Raw genomic sequence first — 12,397 nt, 5'->3', positions numbered from 1 at the left:
TTTATATTTTACGTGGAAAGAATGCCCCTTTCCTATAGGACTTTAGAGTCCCATCTATTAAAAATACTCACTTTTATGAACACAGCCACAGGGCTCTTGCCTCCAAGCTGGGGGCCCTCCTTTCTGGTGTCCTGCATAGGGCTGGCACTCAACACCCATTTGTGGAACTGAATATACTGAAGTAAGTGGTAGGAATAACCAGCAAACTCATGAGTTATTAATTTCATGTCAACTAGTGGATTATTCCATTTCCCCTTTTCCACGAAAAAAAAAAAAATGTATCCTGAATTTTGGGTTTTGGAAAGTGAGTTAGAAGTCCTCTGTTCCAGGATACTTTCCTGGAACCAAAAATATTATATATTAATGATATGCAGAGACCATTATATAATGAAAATATACTTTGATTTCTGAAGATTTCTAATTCATACCAGGAATGTGAGCTTTGTTAACACTGGCCCATAATACCCTAAATACTTCACTTTTACTTTAAATGACATACAGAGTGTTATGTGAGTACATATACATGCTGTTATGGACTGAATGTTTGTGTCTCCCCCAAACTCATATGCTGAAGCTCTAATCCCCAATGTGTTGATATTTAGAGTTGGGGCCTTTGGGAGGTGAGTAGGTTTTATTTATTTATTAATAATTAGTTAATTTTTAAATTCAATTAGCCAACATATAGTACATACTTAGTTTCAGATGCAGTGTTCACTCATGTATCAGGGCTCATCACATGGTAAGTCGGTTAGATTGGGTTATGAAGGTGCGACCCCATGACAGCATTCGTGCCCTTATAGGAAGAGGAAGAGACAGCAGAGTTCTTGTTCTCTATCCACACACATGCACCCAGGAAAAGCCACGTGAGGACACAGGGAGAAGGAGGCCACCTCTAAGCCAGAAAGATGGTTCTCTACCAGAACACAACCATACTGGCACTCTGATCTCAGCCTTGCAGCCTCCAGAACTGTGAGAAATGAACTTCTGTTGCTTAAGCCACCCAGTCTGTAGCATTTTGCTTTGTTATAGCAGCTGAGCTAATACATATGCTCAAACACAAGAGGACAAAACTTGCTGAGGATATTGCCCATGGAAGTGAGGTGGCTATATCCTAGGACGGCTCAAAGTAAACTTGTTTACCACATGCTGGGACAGTGCTTTCCAGTCTTTTTTTTGGCCCAGTCACTCCCACTCTTGATAAATATAAAAGTTTTGCAGCCTACTTAATATCACTTGAAGTTAAAAACAAAATAAGTATCTTGACGGTTTCTGAGGGGAGGGAGTGGGGGATGGATGAGCCCGGTGATGGGTATCAAGGAGGACCCGGATTGCACGGAGCACTGGGTGTTATACATCAACAATGAATCATGGAGCACTACATCAAAAACTAATGATGTACAGTATGGTGACTAATGTAACATAAAAAAAAATACATTAAAAAAAAGTAAGTATCTTGACGGGAAGGAAACTAAAAGTGTGGGACAAAAAACCATACCATTTCCCAATCATCCTCCCCTCTGCTTCCTTAGCGATCATCCAAAATCTCTCAGCTTTCCTGGCTTAGAAACCTGATTTCATCAGCACTTTGAAGTACAGCCATCCCTTGGGGGCAGACTCACATCACCAGAGCTCACAAGACTGATGTCAAACACCAGAAGGTCAATTCATGAGTTCCCCGTGAGCAATGTAAACATCACGGGCCAGGGGCCTCGCACAAAGGGTGCCGGCCCATGCTGCTCCTTTCGGGAGACCTCCGTGAGAAGCTCAACCAAAATTAGAAGGTTATGGTGAACATGGAATCAGGACAAGAAGGTGAATCAAACATCTAAAGGCATCAGGCTCAGCCAGCCTGATGCGTCCATTTCCTCAGTGGGATGGTCTTGCCAATAAAGCCATACACGGTTGGCTATGGTTCCCTACATCCTTCCCCATAACAGAAATGTCCTTGCCAGTTCAACTGCAGTACTCCAGGGTTTGGCCACGGCTTCTCTCTCCCCTGGACGGTGTTTGGATGGGCACTGCCAATATTTGCCTCTGTGGCCTTTTTTTTTTTTTTTTCTATACTACTTTGGGTAACCAATTGTTTAGGTAGTTTTAATACACTTAATCGGGTTACAAGGAAATCTTACTGTAAATATAGCTGTGCTATCACTTATGATCACTTTATATATCTTTGTGCAGTACCACAGGCTCATTTGAAAATTTAACCCTTGGAGGGAAATGTCATTTCTAAGTTCTTTGGTGGGGGGTGACCTGCTGTGTCACTCTTGCACATGACAGTGATGGTTTGTGTGTAAACGTGTAATTATCTACATATACAGTCACATCCCTCTATTTGTATGCTTTTCATTATTTGTTAGAACTTAACCCTTTGGGTGACAAAGCCTTCCCATATGCTTATATTTTTTCCTTAGTTTTTAACTGAACTGTAGAATAATGCAGTTTTGAACTAAAAGCGTTAGATTTAATTAAGATGGCAACTATCTGAAAATACTGCCAGCTCTGGGAAAAGCATTCAACACGTAAGGTACAACAGACCTCCTTTACCCCAGGGCCAACAAGGTCTATGTATGACACATGCCTTTCAAACAATGGAAATATTTATATCTAAGATATGTAAATTAAATGAGCAGCCTGACCTCAAAAAAAAGTACTTGAAAGCCCTTTTAGAAATGTCTATCTGATTTGTTCACCCTATAAATGCAGAGTGGAAAGCTTGAGTTATGTTCCCTTGAGAAGATCAATAATACTTGGTACAGAAAAGGCTTTCTGTCCAGTTGCTGCAGGAAGAGTTGGCTATGGGTCAAAGGGGATTGCAGCCTTCCCCTTAGCCCGTGTCTTAAATAGACTCGTTGTCATCTTGTGCTACTGTGCTGTATTCATTACTGATGGACAACTTGCTTGTATGAAGCTGGTATGTTAGCTAAGAGGGTGGCATTACATTTTCCCACAATATTTTCTTCCCTCAAATGCTTTTATGCCATAAAAGGCTTTTAAAATCATCTAGTCTGGGAAACTGAGATGACCTTCAGTATCATTTACCTCTTGGTAACACCTAATAGAAATCTATAGCCCCCCGACTTAACAACAGAACCTAGAAACTACCCTCTGCAGACAACAATACCAAGGTTGTTTGCTTTCAAAGCAGCCCAAGCCTAGGGCTACTTCACGGAGCAGCACTATCTTCTGACTAATGAGCCGCTTCCCCATGCCACTGGGGAGGGAACAGGACAGTCCTGGAACTCTGTGGCTGAACTCAGTGTGCAGCTGTTACACCCAACAGGTAGCGACCAACAAACTTGGGCACCAGGAAGTGGGTGTTCATTTCAAACCAGAAAATAGTCTCTTCCTCGCAGAGGTCATTGCAAAGCGTTCCACTTTCTTAATAACATATGTATATGGTAAATGATTGAAATCTCGTCCAGAGGTTTAGAAAGGAGGCACATGGAAGAAAACACACATTATCACAGTTGTCTCCCTGGAGTTGAACTATTACAGAAGTCACTCTGAAAGCTCTATCCCTCAGCAACCAGACGGGGTCCCTTTCTAGCGTTTCTCCTAAAAAAAGTCTTCTTAACCCCATCTTTTACTGTCTTCCTTCTTTGTAGGAAAAAAAAAATCACCATGTCCTCCTTTCCTTCTAATTCCTCCATCCTTTATTGCAGTCAAGTTTCTAGCTTTTGTATGGATCTTGCAATTCTGTCCACTTTGACCTGCCTTGTTCATTTGGTGGGTTCCAGGATTATTTACCTTACTGGAACCAAGCACAGCTGAACTCACATGTTGCGCAGGATGCTAGTTCTCCAGCTTGAGTTATAGAAACCAATGTGGAAAAATTCCTTATCAAGAAAATATAAATTTTGATATTTATAGAAATTTATAGAACATTCATTTTGATCTCTTCATCTAGAAATCTGTTCATCCCTCAATCACTGGGAAGATGTTGCTTCTAAAACAATGAAGAGGGCGCCTGGCTGGCTCAGTGGGTTAAGCCTCTGCCTTCAGCTCAGGTCATAATCTCAGGGTCCTGGGATCGAGCCCCACATCGGGCTCTCTGCTCACCAGGGAGCCTGCTTCCTCCTCTCTCTCTCTGCCAGCCTCTCTGCCTACTTGTGATCTCTCTCTGTCAAATAAATAAAATCTTAAAAAAAAAAAATACCCAATGAAGAAACATATATAAAAAATAGTGGCTAGACTATTATAGAAAGGGATGGAAACAATGTACTAAGAAACCACAAGGCAGTCAGTTAAATATTTTAACCTATTGATATTTTATAACATTTGAGAGGTAGATGATCTGGATTGATTTTTTTTAATGAGGTTGTCATTTTAATTATTCTACCGTGACTTGGACTGTCCTGTTAATAACCACAGTCCTTTGAACTTTAGTTCCGATCGATCAAAAAAAAAAATAGTCGTAGTAGTTATTGGTTCATGTGTTACTACAGCTAATGGTATGGTTACAGGTGCCTCTGAATTTGGGATGTTTGTTACACCACATGCAACAGGCACTAACATGCTAACACCATTTCTTAGAATCAGAAACTTCTGGATTCCCATCTCCTTTACTGGTATCAGCTCAGAGTTTACTGCCAAGAGTCAGGAGGCAGGAAGGGAGAGACCCTGGGGACTAAGCCAAATCTCCAGCACTTAACACTCAGCCTTCAAACACTTAGGACTTTTTGTACCTACTTGTTTTGTAGTATTGTTGGTATCCACGAAGCACAGACCTTTAAGGAAAAAGAAAAGGGGAAAAAAAAAAAAAAGACCAGAGGCAGTACCCCTGCCTCTCCCATCTCGGGACAACAGTCTCACCTGGTTGGTAGAAGTCAGGTGACAGCTCCCTGGCCACTGCTCTTGCGATGTCACACTCCTGGCGGGCGGCCTGGGCAGCCTGGTCGGCGGCGTCAGCTTTTGCTCTTGCGTGTGCGGTCCTAAGGGGGCACAAAGGCGAGTCAGCAAGGGCGGCACCTTGTTAATTACCCACCGACAAGCACGCTGTCTGCAGCCTGGGGCAGAGAAACACTACTGCACTCATGGCCCGGTGCCTCTGCCTGCAAGTTTTGGGGTCCTAGTGCCGTGAGCTCTCTGAGGCCCACATGGACGGAGGCCCACCTGTATGTTGCCTCCGTCCTTCTTTCAAGGGAAATGAAAGGCAGAGCAAGTTCTGTGCAGCTTGATGCAAAGCCTGGTTTTCGAAACTTGCTGGGTCAGATCTTCTGCTGACTTTGGTCGGCAGCCTCCCCCGCAAACTGGGGAGACTAGAGTTAACAGCTTATGAATATGGCGTTCAAGAGTTTAATTTCTGTGGCAGGATCTATGTAAGAGTATGATTAATAAGGGTCTGCCCAGTAGCAGGCTGAATAAAGTAACTCTGGAAAGAAAAGTAGTGAAACTCTTATCTGTAGCCTTGATCTCCATGGTTAAATACTCCCTCTATGACTGATTCAAGGGACCAGCATGACATCACTGTGTGGTTGGGAACAGATGGCCACAATGGGCTCTCGCCAGCCTGCAGAAGCCAAGTACAGGGTCTGCACTTAGGAATGTGCTCAGGAGATTCTAAGGAGTCCACAGATGTCTTCCAGTCTTCCACCTGCCCCCGGCCCATCCTCACTCATGAAACTTCTCTTTCCAGACGACTAGGGTGAGGGAGGAGAATGGGGTTTCTTATGGCAAGACACGAGAACTGATGTCCACCCGCCCAAGAACAGAGGATTTATAGGGTAAGACAGAGAACTCTAGGTCATTCACTTCCAAAGAAGACCTTGTCCAGTTAGTATTTAGATGATAATAATGGGCGTCTACTTCTTATGATTTTGTTAACTTTCTATGCTCTTTCACTAGCACCAGGCAGGGCTACAGATACCTAGTAGTAAAAGCTCGATGAAGGTTTGAAAGAGGTGCTTACACTTATTTCAGAAACAGTAGGAAAGGAAAAGTTGGGAAATAAGGTTGTGCCCTAGCAGTTCTTAAAGGGAGAGAAAAGGTAGGTGGCAGCTGGAGGAGGCTGGCAGACCGAATTCCTGGGACTAGCTGCTGGAAGGAAGCAGGGAAGATGGGGTCTGACCTGAGATTGGGGTTGGGGGCTAACTGCCTAACTGGCAGGAGGTCCCGTTTCCAAATTCTCCAACTACCTCCTCTCTGTGTCTTTATGGGACACCTCTCTCCTCCTTAGGACCTAGCCAACACTGGGGGCTGGGTGCACTAGAATGTAAGGTTCAGGAAGATTGGCCCTCTGCTATATTCCCAATGTGTAGGACATTGCCTGGCTCCCGGGATTTATTGAGGGCTCATTTTATGAATAAAGGAATGAATGATGCGTCCTTAAGAACAGCTGGTTAGTTACTTAAAAACAAACAGACTGACAAAACGATAGAGCTAGTAAAAAGATTGGGGGTTGCAAAGGGTTTGGGGTCAAAGTGGCGGAAGGATGAATATAGGTGGAGCACGGGAGAAACTTGGAACAGCGAGACTACTCTATATGACACTGTAATGGGGGCTCAATGATAATTGTGTATATATCAAAACCCACTAGACAGTACCACACACAGAGTGAGCCCATTAGTCAACCACGGACTTTAGCTAATACTGATGTAGCAATCCTGGCTCATTAATTGTAACAAAAGTACCCACTAGTGCAAGATTTTCATTATAGGGGAAATTGTGTGGGTGTGGGGAGAAGAGGGAAAGACTCTGTACTTCCTGCTCAATTTTTCTGTAAATTTAAAACTACTCTAAAAAATGAAGTCCATTAATGAAAAATTAATGGATCGACTTTCCAATCATCAAAATTGTTATTTCTGAATCACAGAGGATGTTTCAGATTATAAGATATCATGAAATGGAACTAAAACCAAGAGGGTAAGACCATATTCCTGAATAACGGGCTCCCTTGTGGGAGCCATCACTGGTGATGGGGGACACTTCAGTCCCCTGTGGTGTGCCTGAGAACCAATGGATGCTGTTATGTTCTTTCACAGTTTCTCAGAATCTCAACTCTTTTTTCCCAGAATGATCTTCCATTTTATCTGCTATTTTTAGATAGAGCCTAATTATGTCTAGGCATCAAAATTAAGAGTACAGTTATGCTGCCTTATAATAAAATTTGCTAGTCCTTCAGTGATAAATTTATAAAACCAAGTACAAACAGTTTATTCTGTTAAAATGACAACACACCACCACATCCTCAAGTAAGATGCTATCATTTATTTCTACCGCTTTTTACAATAACTGGAGAATAAACAAATACAGCTTAATCTTTCTGCAAATATATTCTGGAAACACAGTGTCAGTCAAGCCATAACCCCTGTACTCTTTTACTTGTACTTTCCTGTGAGACCCAACAGGGAGGGGGGAACCTTTCCATCGCATGCCCCTCCCTGTGTCAATGCTCCTACGCAGCTGGCAAGATGAGTCAAAACCACATTCAAACCCTAAGACAAGAGGTCTGCACGAGAGCTTCTGGTAGCCCTAGACCCAATGGCAGGAAGTAGAAGAGAACAGGAACCCATCTGAGTTGGCTGTCGCCACCAGCTCTGTGTGGCCAGGCCACTGATAGGTCTGGATTTTGCCTGGGGGGAAAATCTGGGCTTAACTCTGGCTCCTATTAGTGAATTCCTGTGTTCAAATCCCTGGCTCAGCTCCAGAGCAACCCACGACCCCTGTATTCGGCCAAGTGGTAAGACATGCCTTTGTTCATGGGTTGGGGTGTGTGTGTGTGTGTGGGGGGGGTTCGGGCTGGTCAGTCTGGGGAGGACAGCTGCAACAATGCAAACCGGATACCCTGCTGCTGTAGCTGGTCATGTGGAAAACACACACACACGAAGTAGGAACATGCACGCCCAAGAAGCCTCTCACATATTCAACACACTGCTGATATCCACGAGTGATCAGACCCTCACGAATCTCCAAATATCATTATCACATACACTTTCTCCCACAAAATGCAGTAAAAAGTAAGTAAACAGCAACATCAGCTGTCAACTTTCTGTCAGGGCCATATATGTATTTATATATTTATTTTCCCCCCAAATAAACCCAAGTTTTAGCTTGTAGAGAGTTACTATGTATGGGTGAAGAGGCAGGGAGACCTGAGCAGCTGGCTAAGCTCACACAAGCAGCTGGGTGAGTCCCCCCCCCCCCCCCGGGCATAAGTCCTGCGAAGGTCACTTGCGAACAGCCAGAGCAGTAAATGTGGAAATTCTGGGTGTAAGGCATTCCCTGTACACAAGAACCTATTTTTCCAATCAGTAATTTGATGATGAACGCCTAAAATTATTCTTTAATAACTGAAATAGTTTTTCATGAACTCTCAAGTTATCTTACTCAGAAATAAAATAGTCTGGCTTTTCTGATTTTTCTTTTTTCCTTTAAAGATTTTATTTATTTATTTGAGAGAGAGAGTGAGAGCATGAGAGGGGAGAAGGTCATAGGGAGAAGCAGGCTCTCTGCAGAGCTGGGAGCCGGATGTGGGACTCGATCCCGGGACTCTGGGATCATGACCTGAGCCAAAGGCAGTCGCCCAAATGACTGAGCCACCCAGGCGCCCCTGAGTTTTCTTAAACTTCGTAATGCTTTTACAAAAACGTCTATCGACAATATATTGAATATGCCTGGCATATACTCCTGCTAAAGTAACAAGCTGGCTCTTAGCTGTCTGTCGCAACTTCCAACTTCAATCATTTTTTTTTAAAGATTTTATTTAATTGAGAGAGAGCAAGTGAGCAAGCAAGGGGGGGTGGGGAGCAGAGCAAGAGGGACAAGTAGACTTCCTGCTGAGTAAGGAGCCTGAAGCAGGGCTAAATCTCAGATCATGACCTGAGCCAAATCAAGACTTGGACACTTAACCCACTCAACCACCCAGGGCGCTCCTAACTTCAATCTTCTACTCATCTGTCCATTGACGTAGCTGATGAAGATTTTAATTTAGAATGGACAATATATCTGTTAATGGTAAAACTGTATATGATATTTACAGATTTTGCTATTTCTGCCTTTTTATATGTTTTCTTCCCAACAATTAACTGCTTTTAAAAAAATGTGGATTTTGATGTCTTTTTAAATTTGTTATATTAAATTAAAGTCAGTTTACTGGCACAATTTAAAATCTGACAGCAGAGCTGATGATCTATTTGGTTAGGAGGCTATACACCTGATTTGCTTTGATGTCCAAATACTTAAAGAAGATTATTAGGAAAATTTAAAAATAAGCTCAATTGTGCATAAGAATACAAATCTCTGGTGATAGCAACGTCATTTTCCAGTTCCTCAGGCCTACACCCTTCAAGTCATCCTTGATATCCCCCTTTCTGTCACATATCACATCCACGGTTAGCAAATCCAGTTGGCATTACCTCAAAAACCAATCCTTAATCCAGCCAGTTCTTGTTATTGTTGCCGTGTCTGCCCTGATCATGCTGCCACCAACTCTCATTGTGTTCTTGCAAAGGCAGAACTGACCTCCCTGCTTCTAGCGTCTGTTGACCATTCTGTTTCCCTTTTGGGTCTCCTGAAAATGCCTGACAATAGCTAACATTCCTTCCTGGGTTAAGGCATCATGATAAGAAAATGCAAAAAAAAACCCCAAAAACAAAAAAACAAACAAAAAAAAACACGACCTCTTAGTCTTCTGAAATAAGAAAATGCCAAAAAACAAAAACAAAAAAACAACAACAAAAAAACCAGTTAGCCTTCCTTTCCGACCGTGACCTTATTCGTTTATGAGAGACCCAGATTTGTGAAAGCCAATCACCTCGTGCATACAGTTGCCCTTTTAAAGAAGAAATCAGTCTGTGAAGCAAGGAGTACTCTTGACAGGACCAAGAGAGGAGTGGCTGCACAGATCTCGGCTAAAAAACAAACATGATTTTGAGTTCCTGCACCCGGAAGAAACTGTTCTTTCTATCTTGATCTGGTTCTCTGATAAGTCCAGGCCGGCAAGGCTCAGCATGTGTTCCTCCTGCTAAAGCAAGGTACAGGCGGGCCCTCAGATGTTAGTCTCGACTTCTGAGTTCCAATCTTCTATAGCTGATGTAGCTGATGAAGATTTTAGTCTGGAAAATGGTTAACATGTTACAGATTCTGTTAAATATCTATTTTCAGTAAATTTGGTTTGGGAAGACTACTTGTTTTAAGTCCAGTCCTTACCATTTTACCAGTTTTTTTTTTTTTTTAATTAGTTTTTACTAGTGATAATTTTCTCCCTCAGTTGCTTTCTTGTTTATTAAAAGGCAGGACCTGGAATAGTAACTTCAGGATGGAATTCTTAGGTCCTGGTTAAAAACAAGTTACATCATTAACAAAGAGTTGTCCTTTTCACCAGGCAGGAGTTCATCTCTTCCTTTTCTGAAAGTGGTATCAAATTATTTAGATATAAAATATAAACTAAGGAGCATTATATCCCCATTGAAGTTTGGTATTTGATCTTTCAAGGGCCCAAACTTTCACAGAGGCGTGATAATATACTGGCTTTGAAAGCATTACCAGTCAGAGACGAGGCTGAGGCCGGTCTAGGCCACAGATGATTCTTGTCCATGAGATCAAAAGTCAAACCACATTACATTAGCGATCATACAAATCCCTTTGTAGAATCATATCATACCCTTGGCTTTTTATCAAAGGGAGAGAGGAAGAACCAAGATTCACACGAAGTATGTTTACAGATCTTTTGTAAAATGCCATCCCTTAGGTGTGACATTGTTATGTTTATGAAGGTCTTGGTGACACATTCCTCTTAAAGTTTAATGCCAGAAAAAAAATGGCCTCTGCTGATAAATTTGTGTTCCTCCTTGGATTATACAAGGAGACGTACATAATCTATTATTTCTCTTTTTGTTAATCTATGTGCACGGTTATCTTCTGTAACTACAGGGCTTTAACATTCTCCAGTGTCAGGTCAGGAATGCTGTTATGTGTGTGAATCATAATGCCCTGCAAATCCTTTTTGGAAACTGGCAGGATATTGAAAAAAAAAAAATCACCAGATCAATAAGCTCTTGTTATACTGAGTTTTCTGAAGTCTAGCCCCTCACTGTGTGTTAAAGCTCAGGAACACAGGTCATAATTTACGGATAGCAGATCCTATTTATTTTCAATTTCCTTCACAGGATTTTTTCTACATCCGTTTCCAGGCTTGAAACATAGGTCCTCATTCTTAGGTACTTTACAGATTTTATTCTATAACATTTGATCAAATTTAATAAGCTTAAAAGCTATGTAGTCTCTGGATAGCCAGGTCAAAAGCCCATTTGTAATCCTCAGTTGGAAGAGGCCAAATGACTGGCTATCTACTACTTTATTCTGAGTTCTATACAAAAAAACATTTAAGGCATGTTTTCTTCTTGAAATAATTTTTTAAAAAGTCCTTTTTAATGAGGGTCATTCTAAAATTCAAAAACACTACCATGAAATAAGACTAAAAATTCTCATTGAAATATAATCACCTACAACTCACTGAATGGAAGAAAACATTTGCTGATCATTTATCTAATAATGGGTCAGTATCTAGAATATGTAAGAACTTCTTCAACTCAATGACCAATAAATAAATAAACAAACAAATCCAATTAAAAATAGGGCAAAGGACTCGAATAGACATTTCTTCAAGGAAGGTCTACATACAGCCAATAAGCATGTGAGAAGATGCTCAACATCACGAATCATAACAGAAATGCACATGAAAATCACAATGAGATACTACCTCACACTAAGATGGCCACCATCAACAACAACAACAACAACAAAAAGTAAACAAGTTTTGGTGAGAATGTGAAGAAATTTGAAACCTTGTGCATGGGTGGAGGGAGTGTAAGATGGCGCAGCTCCTGTGGAAAACAGTATGGGGGTTCCTCAAAATATTAAAAATAGAAATTTCCATATGATCCAACAATTCTACACGTGGGTATATAGCCAGAAGAAATGAAAGCAGGGTCTCAAAGACATATCTGTACACCCACGTTCACAGCAGCATTATTCACAATGGCCAAATGGTAGAAACCCAAGTGCCTCTCAATGAATGAGTGGATAAGCAAAAATGTGGTGTACACATTGAATATTATTCAGCCTTAAAAAAGAAGGAAATTCTGACACATGCTGTAAAACATGGATGGGCCTTGAGGGCATTGTGCTAAGTGAAGAGGGCCAGTCACAAAAGGACAAACATCCAATGACTTCATTCATATGAGGTCTCTTGAGAAGTCAAGTTCATAGAGACAGAAAGTAGAATGGTGGTTGCCAGGGGCTAAAGCAAGGGCAACGAGGAGTCATCATTTAACAGATACAGGTTTTGGTTGTGCAAAATAAAAGGTTGCAGAACAAAGCAAATGTACTAAACACTACTGAACACACTTAAAGATGGCTACGATGGTAGATTTCATATTATGTATATTTTATAATT

General features: G+C 41.6%; 1 protein-coding gene across 4 annotated transcripts in view; it reads right to left on the bottom strand.

The window, feature by feature from the left end:
* JPH1 (junctophilin 1) overlaps positions 1-12,397 on the bottom strand; it is an 82,683-nt gene that overhangs the window by 19,456 nt on the left and 50,830 nt on the right. For all 4 annotated transcript variants that reach the window (XM_047724726.1, XM_047724727.1, XM_047724728.1 and 1 more), the window contains exon 3: positions 4,816-4,934. In XM_047724726.1, the coding sequence (XP_047580682.1) occupies positions 4,816-4,934 (119 nt within the window). The remainder of the gene's footprint in view (positions 1-4,815; positions 4,935-12,397) is intronic.

Source organism: Lutra lutra, chromosome 4 (genome assembly GCF_902655055.1).
Source record: "Lutra lutra chromosome 4, mLutLut1.2, whole genome shotgun sequence".
NCBI classification, from domain to species: domain Eukaryota; kingdom Metazoa; phylum Chordata; class Mammalia; order Carnivora; family Mustelidae; genus Lutra; species Lutra lutra.
This window is presented reverse-complemented; position numbering and strand designations above follow the sequence as displayed.